Raw genomic sequence first — 18190 nt, forward strand, 5'->3', positions numbered from 1 at the left:
AATCAAGTCCATTCCTGGACACTTATTAAAATTTAATTTCGAGCAGACTTGCACAAGTTCATCAGTATTAAGCAACATAATTTCCTCCCCCCAACAAACTCTTCATTCAGCCTTCTAACCTCTTTTTGCCATTCATTATCATCCTCTGGACAATCCCTCCTAAAAAGCTTCTGTACAATTGCCTTTACTGTTGTTACCCAATCAGAGGATTCCGCTCTGTTTATCACCACAGTATACATCAAGTTACTTATATTGAACTTATTCCTAGTATGAAAATGAGGCACCAAGGATAGCTATTCCCCACATCATGAACAAGATCTTGCCACGCTTTAACCTTACATTTTAAAATCTGCTGATGGTAATACTTCCTTTTCAGCTTATAAAGATCCCTATTCATCTCTTCTTCTCCCTCACCCCTAGCTCTAGATCTTTGATATACTTTCTGCAGATGAAAAACCTCCCTTCTGATCAAGGTTAGTTCAGCTGACCACCATGGAACAGTTTTACCCCTCTGCCCTTTCTTCCTGGCAGAGAAACTAAGAGCATTAGCTAAACAACTCTGCACATAAAATACCAACTCTTCTGCTGACGTACTATTTAATTCCCCCATGGTATAATCAAGGCTAACAGACAACAACCCTCTAAACTTATCCCAATCTATCCTTTTATAATTATACCTTTTACAATCATTAAAAGCTAAGGAAGCATTTCCATCACAGGTGTAATGCTAATGTACAATAACTTAAAATCAATAACTCTATGATAACTGTCAGATACATTTTAACATCCCAATCAACAATTTTCCTGCTTAAGTTAACTGACGTCATCGTCACATCTATATCAGAGGAACCATGTACATTATCGAATGTACTTGGCTTTCTCCCCTAATTCAACACCTATAAACCATAACTGTTCACAAATTCTTCTAATAACAAACCCCTTCTATCAGTAGTACCACTATACTATAGATCTGATTTGGCATTTGCATCCATATTAAAAACCACTCTTACCTAGTACAAAACTCATTACATTTTCCATATAGTGAATTGATATCTCCATCTCCAAAGAGGGAGGACAATATAATGACACTAAATAAAAAGAAATCTGCGGGGTTGACACAGAAATACATACACCCCACTGATTACATAGACTGGTTATAACTGTTACATTTAAATTCCTATTGAATAGGAATTGAAATGCCTTAGGTTTGGCATCAAGTTAAGGTCAACCCTTCCCTATCTCTTCCATCATGCAGTATGATTGATGACTTTTGAGGATATGATGAACGTTGCGGCGAGATCCAATATTCCTTACATTTCGAGGGTACAGCTCTAAAACTGTGTTCGCAGGCCGGCCGCTAGTTAGTACACCGGACTGAACCTATTGGTAACTCACTAGGAGGCTTCCGATCAGCTAGTGTATAATCTTGCTACCTGCACTCTGCCAGATAGTGACTGGAGGGAGTCCGAGTAGTGTGTATGCAGGGAGCATTGTCGAGGCCATATTATGTCAAGGATGTGGGTATATTCTTACCAAATGTACGCCATAACCAAAAATTTCATTACTTCATACAGCATGTCCCACCACTTTTTCTCACTATTGAATACACCATGAATTGTCAAACTAATAGAGCAAGCTTATCTGCAAAAAGATCTAAACCTCCCAAGCACTTCCTTTTCACAAATTCGGATTACTGTTTCAAAACTTCTGATGTCAACGTTTGCTCAGATTGTGTCAGTGAAATTATTCTTGCAGGAATGGAATCCTTTATCTCACACTCCACTTTAAAATCTCATCCTTTATCTAAACCTTGGTTTTCCAATAAATGTGCTAAGGCTGTTCAAGAGAAGAATGTTGCATATCGTAATTGGCTTGTTTCTAATTCTTCAGTTTCATTTTCTGCCTACACCAAAGCTCGCAACAATTGTAAAGCAGTTATTAATCAGTCCAAACTAGAGTTTGAACAGGCTAAGAGTAGAAAACTTGCTTCTTGCCCTAATGGTAGCCGAGCATTCTGGTCTCTTGCCAAAGCTATTGGCCGCAACTTTTGCCCATCTCTGCTCCCACCTCTGTCCAAACAAGATGGTTCTGTTGTCACTTCAGCCAAGGATAAAGCTGACCTGCTAGCATCCCATTTTTCTTCCAGCTCATGTATTAATGATCTTGGTAAAACACCTCCCACCATTCCTAACACGCTCCATTCAATGCCTCCTGTGGTCTTCCGTCAAAAGGATATCAGAAGGATTTTGATGAATCTCGATACTAAGAACTACATCTTTAACCACTACATCTTTAACCTCGTGACTAGCAACATAGCTAGACTTTTTATCAGCCTTCAAAATAATAGTTGTATCAAATTTCTCCTTAAATTTCCTGTTCTTACCATCAACCCCAGCACCCCCTTCTACTCTTTGGTTAGCTGTACCATCATTACTACTTTTTCTCTGACTAGCATGGTTGCCAACTATACCAGCATATGACTGATGCGGACTCTGCTCAACTACTTTTCCCATTTCTCCTCATTCTTTACCTTCAGCTTCTCGTTATTTTTTAACAATGCAGTTGTCACAGCCTCCATATCCAACTATTTGTCTAATAGTCTAAATGTCTGAAGTTTGACGTAGCCTTAGTCACTTTATTAGAATCATGAGTAGTATAATCTACCACAATTTTCTTTAGTTTAACCATCAGTTCATAAATGGTGGTTACGTCACCATAACCAACTTGCTGCTCACTAATATTTGAAATAATTATCTCACTCTCCCTGACATTTGTAGCTACACTCTTCCGACCACAATCTCCAAAGAAGCTCTCAAAACTCCCTGAAGGAAAATCTGTTAGTTCAACCATTTTAGGATCGTCACTCATTTGTAACTCCTCAATCCCCTCTGATATTCTCAATCAAGGCTCCAGGATCCATACTCGGCCCTGAGCCTTCACTAAGGCTCAGGGGGTTCCTACACTCACTGACACAGTTTTCTCACCTGTATCACCAATTGCTAGATTTCCCACACTTTCTGACGCATTAATCGCACCATTATCTTCGCTTACTTGTGGGGGGGGGGTGAAACCGCACTTCTAACTTTTGCAACTTTTGACTTCAAATACTTAGCCTCCAACACTTTTTGCACTGATTCAGCAGGTAATCTAGGTAACCTTGAAGAAGTAGTAGTTTGGGGGGGGGGGAAGAGAACTGGAATCCTCCTCCCTTCCACCCCTTCCACGTTGTGGCTTCCTACTATAAGATTTACCTTCCATTATCCAGAATCACCATAGCAAATTAACCAAATCATGAAACAATATCCTTGTACTTCTCCCGCTATTTCGAATCCAATTCTAATACTCCAACTTTACACTGTACTTGTCAGTAGGCAGAAAATTCCTAAAACACTTATTCACTGACTGTATTAACTTGATACTGCATATGTAACTTGATACTGTAATTATTGCAATTTCACCAGGTTAAGGAAATAACTATTTGATTAGTAAATATCTCTGATTAAATATTAATATAACTTTGAAAACACAATTGAACACAAAATAAACGATGACGATGTGATTAAACTCACTAAATTAGCACAGCAATCAACAGCCTGCAGAGCTAAGGCAAACACCCTTCATGTGGACAGCATGGCCTAGAGGAATTGAAGGAAGACCACTGCCATTGTGGAGCAAAGCAGCTTTTAAACTTAGCTTTGATGTGTACATGAATATCCTCCAGTCATGTGCGTTGTGCATTTAAAGCTGTCATCAAACCATTGACATCACAACAGGCAATAAGGTTGTTTTCACTTTTAAAATATGAAGTCAAAGAATTCTGCCTGTTCCTGTACATGGGCACCTTGACACTTGGTTTCAGAAGATTCCACAAGGGGAGCTTCTTGATCCCAGAAGTTCTCCTTTATCTTTCGATAGATCTAGGTCTCAAATTAAATCACTTAGTTTACCTTGAGTGATTCTGTGTAACTCACTTGGCGACTCAGGTTCTGGCACAAAATCAGGATCCTGTGATGTTGAAGGCCCAGGTTCACCATCATTCCTCACACTGTCTCCATCTTCATCAGACTCCAAAGTGTACTCTTCTGGAGGGTGAGATACAGGCAGGCCATCCCCATGTACAACCGGTTGGATAGCTGACGGGATGTTGGGGTATTCCACGGTCCACTTCCTTTTTTTTTTGACATGCCATGCAGAAATAACAGTCATCTACATGATTTGAAGGCTTCCCCCAAATCATTGGGATGGCAAAAGGCATTGAACGTTCATTGTTATTCAACCATCCACGGAGATTCACAGCACATATGTTGCAGAAAATACAAGGGCCCAAGGTTTGACTTCATCCTCTACCTTACATCCAAAATAATGGTAGTAGGCTGTGGAGTCAATTGGCATTTCCGAGTGGAAAATGTGACATTACCAAACACATAATAAAAATTGTTAACACTGTTAACACATTTACGTGGCATCCTGGCTTTTTTCGTAATTTTTGTCCATAAACCTAAAGGGAAAAAAATGAAATGAACATCACTCATAACATCACTTTCAAGGTAAATGATACACAGAAATACAAAAAAAATGTGGTGTATCGGTTCTTGTTTCAGTGTTACCAATCTATCTATTCTTTACACTGAAAAATTCCTAGTATTCACCAATATTTCCCTAAATCATAAGAGGGGCTATATCATGAAACCGAGAGCTAACTAAGAGTTTTAAACGTGGTATTCATTTTGCTCATGCTGAAATTAAGAATTGACTATTTTCAAGCCAAAAACATTTTTGGTGTTGACCAGTGTAATAATAATCCTATTATATAGTATAACAATCAGATTAGGCAAAATGCACTGATAGGTTTAAGTAATTGCTCCAATGTTTCTCCAGGAAACTGGGCATAACTGCTTTTGCAAGAGGTAATGAACCTGATACTAGCAGGCATTTTGTGAAATTGAGGAATAAATAAACACAAGGAAAATTATTTATATTCAATTTCTTATTTATAGCCAGTAATTTGATACTGAGAGAGAAAAAAAACAAGTATGTAGGTATCAACTAGAGTGAAGCTCTTTTTGAGAATATCAGCATAAAAAAATTTTACACATGAAAACAAAATTATTGGAAGCTTTGTTAACAGTGGTAATACTAAAATTCTCTTGTAATTCTTGTAACTGAGCTTTAATTTTGACAAAATTATAATACTTGACAGATTTATGCTGGAGCTTTAGAAAGATTATCAACCAGATCAGAGAAACAATATTGATCCACTTCTGGAAGGCTTCGACAGAGTGTTGCTTTTATAAGCCAAGGAAATACAATATCTTTAAAAAAAATTCTAATTGAAACATACTAAACTCAAATATTTTAATCCAAAAGGTTTAGAATATTTGAATCTAACTTTGATAGGAGTACCCTAGCAGTCTGTGGGAAGCAAAGTATTCTTAATTATGTGAATTAATAAATTTGTTAATAATTAAGATGATACGTAAATTTATATTTAAATTTTAAGAAAAGAATGGAATGTTCTTGCTGAAGATTACTGAGCTTAGGTTTAAGTCTGAATTTACAAATGTCATTTATGACATGAAAAAAATATGCACAGATTTGAAGTGAAAAGTAATGAACAATTTTGAGTATGTTAAGTTTAACTAAAAAGAAGAAGACTCTTAAGCTCTACCGGCTAACATAACTATATAAAGACAATTTACTAGTATATACACACTGAGGACAGAATTCATGGGTTACCTGGTTCCCGGGCAATGCGACGCTGTCACCCCTCTCGCAAGTGGACGAACCCACAGCTTGGCAGGTATACAGGGTGTTTTAAAAGTGATGGTCAATAATTTAAGGTTGAACTGTACAGACTACAATATGCAAAAAAAACCTAGTAAACATGGGTCTTTAAGTGAATCATTTTCGAGATACTGCACATTTCTAGTTGGGATACACCACTGACAAGGTGAACTGTACAGAGTTAGGATCCACCACCGACTTGTTTGTTTAGGTTAGATTATGTTCATTCTCTCCCTTTTCCCTTTCTCAATGCTCTGAGACGTAGCAGGCATACTAGTACTTGTCAAAGGATAGTCAACATGGAAAGAGGTTACAGCAACAAAGGCTGTAACCTATTTTTTATTATTTTAGTTTGTACTTTTCACCTTTAAATTATTGACCATTTTTGAAACACCCTGTATAGGTACACTACATCACTACATTCATGTAAATGGTAATTCGATGTAAGTATGGATAAACGTTGTGCGTTAACTGACTGAAATAGGGATGATAGTAGGTGGATAGTATGTGGACATGCACTTCACGTATGGTAAAGCCAACAGCAGTGCCCTTGAGGCTGCTGTTGCTGTTATTTGGTTTTTAGGAGCATTAGCAACTAAGGTCATATTACTCCGGGAATATACGGTGGTCATTCCCTGACCTTTCGGCATCCTCCGTATTTGGTGGTCATGGGTTCAAACCCGGGTCTAATCAAGAAGCGTGTTACGCACTGTTGCTCCTGCCCACCTGGCTACGGAGGAGCCACTCGAGGCTGCACATTTGTACCAATAAGCATTTCCCAAATCCCAACAGGAGCACATGGGGGCTTCACAAGTGGAGTACAAGCAGGTAGGCCCAGAAGCATAACCCCTGAGGCTGAACAAAAGGTGTTAGAAAGAGTAGAACAAAATGCAGGAATTTCGACAAGGAGGGTTGCTCTCAAGAGCATGCACTGAGTCACAGCAGTGTGCGGTGGATTTTACACTGCCAATTACTGTACCCCTACCATATCCAGCGTGTACAAGGTCCCAGCAATACAGACTACTCTTCCAGAGTGCTCCCATAGTCAGTGGTGGATCTTAATAGAAAATGTGCATTATCTCGAAAACAGTTCATTTGCGGCCCGATGTTCACCGGGACTTTTTTGCTTATTTTAATTTGTACTTTTCACCTTTAAATTATTGACCATTTTTGAAACACCCTGTATAGGGTGTTTCAAAAATCTAACAAAAATCAAACACTACATCACTACATTCATGTAAATGGTAATTCGATGTTTGTTTGTTTGTTTGTTAGGTTTTATTGGCACATTAGCAACTAAGGCTATAATGCGCCAAAACTAGATGATATTTAAAAATTTTAATTTTACTGACCTAATTATTAAGGTCACCAATCAAGGTATAAAATAACAATGGTATAAAATGTAAAAATGATAAATCAATAAAGAAATTACATCAACAAATAAATTTTAAATACAAGTAAAAATCTTTATTGATTTAAAATAGCTAAAAACAGCAGACACATTGTCATTGTCAGATACAATCTGACTGAGTGTATAGGGCTCAGTCAGATGGTTAAAAGCGGTAAAAGGGATATTGCTAAAATCTGGACAGTCAATTAAAATGTGTCTAATTGATAAAATTGTGCCACAAGACTCACACATAGGAGGGTCATCAGCCCTCGGCAAAAAAGAATGTGTCAAATGACTATGTCCTATGCGGGTCCGGGCAAGAACAACTTCCTCCTTACGATTCCTGCGCAGACTAGACTGCCACGGTTCAATTACAGGCTTTATTTGATATAATTTATTCGCAGTCTGTCTATTCCACGAATCCTGCCATTGGGAATGTATTTTCTTGTGTATTATTTGCCTGTAGTCTGTATAGGGGACTGACAGGCAGTGATTATTATTGAGAATTGCAGATTTGGCTGCGGTGTCAGCCAAATCGTTTCCCATAATCCCAATGTGGCTGGGAATCCAGCAGAAGAGGATATCATATTCACGTTCATGGAGAAAGTGAATCTTCTGCTGAATGCTAGACAGAACTGGGTGAGAATTATATCTCACAGTTATTAAAGCCTGTAACACGCTGAGAGAGTCAGAATATAAAATGAACCGTTGGTATTGGCATTTACTGATGTGATCCAAAGCTAACTCAATAGCGTGCAGCTCTGCAGTAAATATGCTGCATTCAGAGGGAATCTGCTCTGATGTAGTGCTGTCTGTAAAGACAGCAGCAGATCCCACATATGATTCCGTCTTCGAACCGTCTATGTAAACTGGCACGAAGTCAGAATGTTCAGCTCGGTATGCTGAATAAAGCTGCAGGAAGACTGATGATGGAGTGTCCGACTTTGCCCAATTTCTAAGGGATAAGTCACATGCCGGAACATGAGCATGCCAGGGTGGAAGGGGTTGCTTTGGTGTTTGGGCAACCTTGTCTACCTTGATATTAAGTTCTTTGAGTAGCTCTTGGAGACGAATACCAAAAGGACGATTGGCAGTCTTACGGGTAGTGTACAAATTTTCCCATCGTGGCTCAAAAACGAATGGCCACGTTGGATGGTCTGGCAGGGATTTCAGTTTTAAAGCGTACTTTAAAGACAACTGCTTACGTCGAAGCGATAACGGTGGTTCGTTTGCTTCGACGTATAAACTCTGGACAGGAGATGTTCGAAATGCTCCAGTAGCGATACGTAGAACCTGATGATGGACAAGATCCAGCCATCGAAGGGCACTGTCTCTGGCTGAAGAAATTAGATTATGGGACCCATAATCTAATTTGGATCGCACAAGTGCACGGTAAAGCCATAGAAGGGTGCATCGGTCTGCGTAATTCGATGTAAATATGGATAAACGTTGTGAGTTAACTGACTGAAATAGGGATGATAGTAGGTGCCCGGTGTATGGGTCACTCTATCGCAGAGGTGATATATAAAGTGTACTATCCCCGTTCGACAGTATCAAGAGTGTATCACAGGGATTCTCAACGGGGGAAGATATTGCCCCTAAGGGGATGAAACAAAGAAGGGTTAAAAATCATTAAAATGGTTTGTTGCCACTCCAAAGTTCATCCCTACCTACCCGATGATATCTTATTCCTTAATATTTAATTTCTCTCATTGGGTTTTCTTTTCCCCTGAGACAACTGATTTTAAACATACAGATAATATTAGGAGTGAGTGAGAAATTTTGATAAAAGGAAGACAGTGGACATGACTTAATTCAACCACTTTGCTTTAGGCATTAAATGCCTAAGTGCTTTCAGAGGTAATGTCTCCACAATCTCTGGCGTTTGTGCCTTTCTGACAACTGCGACATTGCCAGCGGTGTGGTTTATTTATTTATTCTTTCATTTTGTTTCAATATATGAGGCATGGATGAGATGAGGAAATGTTTCAGTTTATTGTTTCAACTTTTAAAGCAACAATTAATATTGATTTATTGTTTCTTTATGGAAGTTCATTATTTTTTTTGATCCACAATGCTTTCAGCATGAGCCGGGCTATGAGAGTTACATAAAAAATAATTTATTTTTAGATTTTATTATTTAATTCTCTGTAGTTATTCAACCCATCATCAATCATGTCAAGTGCTAAAAAGAAAAAGTGTTGACAGTATCTGGATGAATATCTAGCTTATGGTTTTATTGCAAGCCCATTCGACTCAAGACAGCCCATGTGTCTTATGCGTAATAGTTCTTTTTCAAATGAGGCTACGAAACAATCAAGACTTTTAGATCACTTAAAAAGGAAACATCCTGATAAAGTTGGATGGAATGATTGTGTCTTATAAAATTGCAGAAATCATTGCAAAAACTGGATTTTAGTGCTCATACAGTTGCTGAGACTGTTATACGAGCCAAATTAGAGACTGTAATTTCAACAGTGATGCATCAAAATCCTTCCAGTATTTTAGAAACATTGCCATTGAGCAATGATTCAATCTGAAGATGAATTAATGAGATGTTAGTTAACATTGAAGAGCAGCTAATTGACAAACTAAAAACGAGAAAATTTTCTATTCAGATTGATGAATCCACAAATATTGACAATAAGGCCCTTTTGATGGCATAGTTCATTATTTCGATGATTGTAAATTGCAAGAAGAGATGTTGTTTGTAAAATCTTTAGAAACTGACTGTATTTGGAGCATCCATTTTTGTTGCTGTAAAGACATGGTTTGATGAAAAACAAGTACCATTGGAAAATTTGATATCCTGTCCCACCGATGGTGCTACCTCCATGGTTGGAACACAAAGATTATAGCCCACCTAAAGGATCAAAATCCTTCCAGTATTTTAAAAACATTGCCATTGAGCAACGATTCAATCTGAATAAGTATTGATGAGATGTTAGCTAACACTGAAGAACAGCTAATTGACAAACTAAAAATGAGAAAATTTTCTATTCAGATTGATGAATCTACAGATATTGACAATAAGGCCCTTTTGATGGCATAGTTCATTATTTCGATGATGATTGTAAATTGCAAGAAGAGATGTTATTTGTAAAATCTTTAGAAACTGATTGTATTGGAGCATCCATTTTTGTGGTGCTGTAAAGACATGGTTTGATGAAAAATAAGTACCATTGGAAAATTTGGTATCCTGTGCCAATGATGGTGCTACCTCCATGGTGAGAAGTCCTTTAGCCCACCTAAAGGAAGCATGTATTGAAGTTGTGGCAATACAATGCATTGTGCACCAACACCATCTGGTTGAAAAAAAATATTAGTCCAGTTCTTTATCAATCTCTCAGTATAGTTATTAAAACCATCAATAAAATAAAGTCACATAGCAAATATGATCGCCTTTTCAGAAAATTTTGTGTTGATAATGAAGAAGCGTGTGAGACTTCTTTTATGTACAGAAGTCAGATGGCTTTCTATAGGAAACTGTCTAACACGATTTGTAAACCTTTTTGATACGATGATTAGTTTTTTTAGAAAGCGAAGGAGACAGATTTAACAAAGGAGATCAGCAAACACAAAAACAACATATACTATATGGCTTGGATTTTTTGAAAACTTAATGAAGTATCACTTCAACTTCAAGGGAAATTAATTACGGTAATAGAATGCAGATGCGTATTAAAAGCCTTCATTGAAAAACTAAATATTTGAAAGCAATTTAATGAGAAAATGATTTCATGGTATGCAAGAGAATGATCTTAAGAATTATTCAGATCATTTGTGTTTTTAAAAGGTGAAATGAAAAATAGATTTTGAGATTGATTTTCTTTTGAAGTGAAGCCATGGATGTTAGATCCAACTGAATGAGATGCCAGGTCTGCTAGTGAAAAAATTCAATATTAACAAAGGTGGAATGGCTGAGCTTTGGGGGATCAAAAACAACAACATTTTTTTTTATTGAACAATGTGGTCTGAAATGGCCAAAGTACTTCTCTGTTTTCCAACATCTTATATGGCTAAAAGTTGTGTTAGTTCAGTAAATAAAATATTAACTAAGGAAAGAAATATAACTGATATCTGTTCAAGAGGAGACATTAGAATTAAACTTATTAACATCATATCGAACATTGGACATTTAGCTAAGAAGCATCAGGCTCAGAGATCCCACTGAATAAAACGAGTAAGTATAAAGTATTTTCTTGTTTAAAATTTCATGGGGGAAGGGGTGATTAGAAAAAAAAAAATGTCTGAAAAAGCTCTTTAGGGGGCAAAAATTAAAAAAAGGTTGAGAAACACTGGTGTATTGGGAATACACCATTTCCGGAATAACATCTCATCATGGACAGTGCTGTGGGCAGAAAAAGGTGGTGGACAAACGTGGCTGTCGCATCGTCTATCTCGCATTGTTTCAGCCAACCAGAGAGTGACAGTGGCACAAATCACCACCGACATCAATGAGGGAAGTGTCAGAAATGTCTCCACCAAGGCCATCAGGCAATCATTAGCCGTAATAGGTTATGGGAGCTGCCGACCCACCAAAATCCCATTGCCAACACCACAACTGGGCGAAAGAACATTGGCACTGGACCTTGGATGATTGGAGATGGGTCTCCTGGTCCGATGAGTCCCATTTCCAGTTATTTTGAGCGGACGGTAGGGTACATATCTGGCAGAAACTGCACAAACCTACGCACCTGTCATGTCAACAAGGAACTATTCAAACAAGTGAACAGAAGGGTAATGGTCTGGGACGTGTTCAACTGGCACACATTGGGACCTCTAGTATATCTAGATGGATCTTTGAACGATCCAGGCTACATGTCCATCCTTACCGAGCATTCGCATCCCTTCATGGTCGTTGTGCACCCACAGGGCAATGGACTCTTACAGCAGGACAAAGCACCTCCCCACAGAGCAGTGGTGACTAAAACATGGTTCTAAGAGCATTCTGCAGATTTTACCACCATGGAACGGCCTCCCTGTTCACCGGACATGAACCCTGTGGTGCATCTTTGGGATGCTGTGGCAAGATCCGTTCAAGCTTTGGATACTCCACCCAGGAATGTGACGGCATTATGGACAGTGGTACAGCAAGCATGGAGGGAAATCTGGTGGAACACTTTCCTGAACTAGTGTACCCAATACCTCATCATGTGACTGCCTTATTTGGGCAAAAGGTGAGCCTACCCGTTACTAGGTAGTTATCCCATGATTTCTGTCCACTCAGTGTTGTATCGTTATACGGTCCTTCCTAACAACTAAGTGCAGAATTACAAAGAATCCAAGTAAATGTAACTTGTATTATGGGTGCATATGTAAGCCATTATGTTTACACCACAAAAAAAAATAATAATAAATAAATATTTTTTGACTACATGTCCACATGTAGTCACTCATAATGTCATAACATTAAGAAATATTACTTTCACATGCACTCAAATGAGGCACGTGAATTCTTTTTCAGTTTCTCGCATGTAATGGCCGAGTTTTATTTTTATACCAACACAATAGCGCAACCTGATATGCAGAAACTGTATACTAAAACAGGTGCTATATTGTTTTTTTATACAAGGTGTTACCATAGGTAAGGAAACTATTTTGAATAACTGCTGATAAAAATGTATACACAGGGTGTCTCAAAAATATTGGTACAAACGTTTAGGGGAGGTAGGTAACATCTAAAGGAATGTGAATCGCATAGGAACCCATAACCAGAAACGTCACGGGAAAGTAGTAGCAGAGGCACAAGAAGCAGAAATGACACAAGACAGTAATTAGTGGCAAACATTTATTTGACATAATATTAACAATGGAGTACGAGATGGATGCATTTCATGATGTTACAACAGATGCTCGAAGGTTCCGCCATGAGACGCGATGCATGCGTAATACCGACGCAGCATGGATTGGCAGACACGGTCAAACACACCTGGAGTTTCTTTGACAGCAGCAGCAGCGCAGACAATTCTCGCCACGAGATCCATTTCTGTCTTCACAGGCGATTCATACAGGATAGATTTGAGGGCCACCACAGAAAGAAATCAAGGCTCGATAAATCAGGTGAGCGTAGGGGCCAGGCAACGGGTCCACCGTTGCCTGGCCCCCACGGCCAATCCATCAACGCCCAAAACGCCTGTTCAAATGGTCATGAACACACCTTGCATAATGGGCAGGCGCCCCATCATGTTGAAACCAAATGTTGCGTCTCACATTTGCTGGAACATCGTCAAGTAATGCTGGTAGAACTTGTTCAAGAAAGATCCGATATTTAGCGGAGTTCATGCGAGATGGTAACAGGTATGGGCCGACTAAGCAGTCACCGACCATACCTGCCCACACATTTATTGCAAAGCGATGTTGTGCCACATGGGTGCGCACACCATGTGGGTTGTCGTGAGCCCACACGAGCATTGTGCTGATTGAATAAGCCTTCCCGAGTGAAATAAGCCTCATCTGTGAACAAAACATAGGCTGGAAAATTCAAGTCTTGTTGAACACTTTCTTGGAGAAACCACCGTGCAAAAGCCACACGTGCAGGATGATCTCGGGGGAGCAGCAACTGAACCCTTTGGAGATGAAATGGGTGTAAGGAATTGTCGTGCCTGATACACTGTACACTGCAACGAGACACTCCTAAGGCAGAGGCAACGGCACGTGTGCTGATAGTAGGATTATTCTGGACAGCATTCAACACACTTTCTTCCATGGCGGGAGTTCGCGTCGAACGTGGTCTGCCCGCACTACTCCTGTTACCTCTAAATGACCCAGAATCACACAAATTTTGATGCACACGTGCAAACAAACGGTGGTCTGGTACATGTCTGTCTGGGAAGTGTTCTCCATAAATGCATTGAGTGGCTCGTCCATTGCCCTCTACTAATCCATACACTAGGTGCATGTCTGCCAGCTCACAGTGCATATATCGATGCATGCTCTTCATGCAGCGACTACTGCTTGAATGAGTAAACCAGAAATTTTCCCTCTCGCGAACTGATGAACAGCGCCATGACGTTTCCAGTTATTGGTTCCTATGCGATTCACATTCCTTTAGGTGTTACCTACCTCCCCTAAACGTTTGTACCAATATTTTTGAGACACCCTGTATATACATAAATTATCTGAAAAACAGTTTATAATCTTTTTTTTTTTTTAAATAACAATTTTATATAATAATATTAACACAGGAAAAACACCATAAGTGTTACAATGAAGGAGAGGATTGAAATTGTAAAGTGGCCTGTAAAATATGAAAATGCTGCATGTTACATGCGAGATCAAGAAATATTTTGGACTTAAACCATCCACAATAAAGACATTAAGTGTGAAGAAGTTTTATGGAGTGGAACAATGCAAAATTCACCAAAACCTGGTAGAACTTGTATTTCAGACATGTTCCAATTTGGAACTTGTAAGAGAGGATATCAAAAGAAAAAATATCAATGAAAGCAAAGTTTAAGTATAAAGAAACTAAAATAAAACCTTTATCATCCCATGGTCCTACAAAGTTTGAATGAGGATGACCCAAGTAGAAGGTTCGAATTTGCTACTGTTTTTGGCCATAACAGTTAGAAAACTCAGATATTGTTGACATTGTTTTGTGGACTGATAAAACCACATTTAAATTAATTCATTTTTTTTAAATTGATTTGTTGTCTGTATTGTTCTCTCGACTACAAATTAATCAGAACTTTCACAATGGCTTTGATACCCAACTTTCTCCAATCTAATTTTCCTAAGAATGACTGCTTTTTGTGTTGATTTTAATGTTTACAGCTCCAACTGGTTTCAATTTTCTAGTTACACAAACCAACATAGTAGACATATAGAGACTTTTGCTATTACTAATTATCTTACACAACTTCTTCATTTAGATATTATGATACCAGCCAATCCTAACCACACACCTACCATCCTTGACGTTTTTTGCACCCACAACCCTTCAAAGTACATTAAGTCAAATTTGCCTGTAGGTACCTCAGATCAAAATTTGATCACAGTCTCCTCTTCAACAGAGTCTCTCCCCTGGACATTCTCACCCTTGTGTCATTTGGCACTGAAAAATACCAAATGGGATATCTGGCAAATCATTGCCAGATATGGCAAATATGCAAATCTGCCAAATGGCAAATCTGCATGATTTCTATTCCTCATCTCATGGTTGGACTACTATTTTAAATCTTCTGATCCTACTATTTGTTCAGGTTGTCAGTGAAATTATTCTTGAAGGAACGAAACCGCTTATTTCTCATCTACCCTAAGTCTCATCCTTTATTTAAACTCCAAATCTCTAGCTTCATTTTCTGCCTATATTAAAGCTGAAAAGAAAATGTGAAAAAGTCATTAAAAAGTTATTAATAAATCCCAAACTCAATTTTGAACAAGCTAAGAGTAAGAAACTTGCTTCCTTTCCAAATGGTAGTCAGCCTTCTAATCTTCTCTGGGGGGAAGCTATTAGTCAACAATTCGTCCTTCTATACTTCCACTCCTGTCATATCTTGTTGGTTACCTTCTAACTCTTGCATCTGTAATCTTGGTAAATTTCCTCCTTCTACTAGTACTACACCAAGTACATGCCATTCAATGCCTCCATTAGTTATTCAAATTAGCCTCTATTAGTTTTTTAAAAGAACACTAGAAAAGTCCTGAAAAACCTTGATGTAGGAAGTCACCATTTCCAATTGGAATTTCACCACTTTTCTTAAAAACAACACTCCAGAACTTAAACCTGTTTTATGTCACTTTTTTTTTTTTTTCACACACTCTTAATTCCATTGGTGTTTTTTCAGCCTGCATGGAAATTCTTATATCCAGTCAATTCCCAAAAAGTAAGGGCGAAATACATCAACTGTTAACTTTCACACTCAAAGGTTGGAAGACAACTTAAATGATATTTGGAAATTCAATTAATTGAAAGAGACACCATTAAAATAAAAAAGGGGGGGAGATCCAGAAGTCCTTCCAGCAATGTTAGAATTACTGAACAAAATATATTACCTTGCAAGAGGTAATTCTGAAGGAGGAAGCCATGGAATAGCCAGTATGTGAAAGTCCTTCCTCCTTTTTTAATTACAGTCCAGAAATGTTTGGACAGTAGTAGCATATATACCACATTTCTTTAGATCATGCTTTCACCTCTATTATGACTAGTGATGTTGTACCGGCACAACATAATACTTCTGCATAGCAACCAAGGGCTTCAATTTTCAAAAATTTCCTTCTACATCCAACTGACCATGAGAACATAGTTACATGAACTGAACTCCCTGCTCTCCAAATCTAATTCATTAAACTCTTACTTAGGGGGGGGGGGGGGGAGAGAGTGAGAGAGAGCTAAAAAATCTGACATGACCTCAAGACCAATTACATCTTCAGCATATTCAGCATGCTGCTTAAAAAATACACTGCATCCTAAGGGTTCCACTGTCAACAAATCACTTGTGTGTCAATGTGAGGCATGCAACTGGGAATACGGATATAAATAAGAAATAATGTTCTGCATAATGGCAAATAAATAAGTTTGTTTCAGTAGTTCTTATTTGACTAACAAAATTTCAAGAAGTCTGGCTTAGCAAAAAGTTGTTTTAAACCTTCTATGGATTTTTTTTTTTTTTTTTTATTTATCACCAACTCCTCAACATGCTGTTACATTTGGAACAAATATCAGTCCACGTTTCATACTCAACCATATCACAGCTAGAAGGAAAAAACATTATTGTAACCAATATTAAAAATATTACCACTGTCTTGAGAACTTTTGTGATGTGTAGAAACAACTACTTTATTTCTTGAAGCACTGCAAGCAGGATTCTGTAAATCTTTCAAATTTGTTGAATTGGATGAAACAAAGTCAGTTTGGTTGGAATTCTGAAATTGGTTATGATGTTCGTAATTAGATAAATAAGACTAAAAGAAAAGCTAATGAATTTCAAATACTTTTAGTTGAATTCATTAGTAAAATAAACTAAATTAAAATATCCATGCATCAATGTTAATAAAATAAGCTCCGAAAAATCATCATATACAATGATTTTTAAATACCGAAACAATATCTACCCAAGAAATTGTTGCACCCCTGTTTGTAACAAACAGGTTTACACAACACGTGACAAGTGCCCAACTTTTGTTTCAAACACACCAGTGCTTGATCTTTTAATAATGTACTGATATACTTATTAATTGTGATTTATTTTAGGTCAAAACCATAGCCAAGCGTGAGAGTGCAAAAGTACACATGCTTTGAAAGGAAATTACAATGCCTTAAGGTGCTACATGGCCTCTATTAACTGGGTAGATATCACACAGAGAACAGATACAATTGAACTGTGGTATGCTTTTAAAACATTAATCACAGATGCCTTGAATGCGTATTTACCATTAAAAAAAAATACTCCACGAGGAGGGTTCCAAGTTGATGAATAGTGAAGTTGCCACATTACTTGAGCAGAAACAGGTGGCATGGAAAGGTTACGGAGCAATAAAAAGTACTGAAGCCTATAACAGCTACAAGATAATCTGCAATAGAGCCACAGAAAAGGTTCGACAGGCAAAGGCAGTTTATGAGAAATCGCTAGCAAACAGAGCAAGGGGGGGGAAGGAATTCTTCACATATATAAATGCTAAGAAGAGTAGGACAAACCAGATTGTACCTTATGTAAGGGAAAGGGGATAGTATTAAATACACCAGCTGCCGTTGCAGATGAACTCAACAGTTATTTTGCATCGATATTTACAGAAGAAAAACCTTTTGTGGCAATGGGAAACTGTGAGAGAGAAGTTGAAAAATATGTAATTAATGATATTGAAATTTCTCAAGATTATTTAATGAAAAAACTTTCGAGCCTACAGGCCAGTAAGGCTCCTGGAGTTGATGGAATATACCCTATAATCTTAAGGGAGGCGGCAAGTGCATTGAACCATTGAGGCTAATTATGCGAGCATCACTAGATTCTGGGAAGATTCCGTTGGATTGGAAAAGTGCCCATGTATCTCTCATACATAAGGGTGGTTCTAAGA

General features: G+C 38.0%; 1 protein-coding gene across 3 annotated transcripts in view; it reads right to left on the reverse strand.

Annotated features, from left to right (window-relative positions):
- The window catches only part of gwl (serine/threonine-protein kinase greatwall), a 248358-nt gene that overhangs the window by 104244 nt on the left and 125924 nt on the right, over positions 1-18190 (reverse strand). For all 3 annotated transcript variants that reach the window (XM_090388326.1, XM_090388324.1, XM_090388325.1), the window contains one exon: positions 16915-17041. In XM_090388326.1, the coding sequence (XP_090244452.1) occupies positions 16915-17041 (127 nt within the window). The remainder of the gene's footprint in view (positions 1-16914; positions 17042-18190) is intronic.

The sequence above is a fragment of the Mastigoproctus giganteus genome, chromosome 14, assembly GCF_048544385.1.
Source record: "Mastigoproctus giganteus isolate SK-2022 chromosome 14, ASM4854438v1, whole genome shotgun sequence".
Lineage (NCBI taxonomy): Eukaryota > Metazoa > Arthropoda > Arachnida > Uropygi > Thelyphonidae > Mastigoproctus > Mastigoproctus giganteus.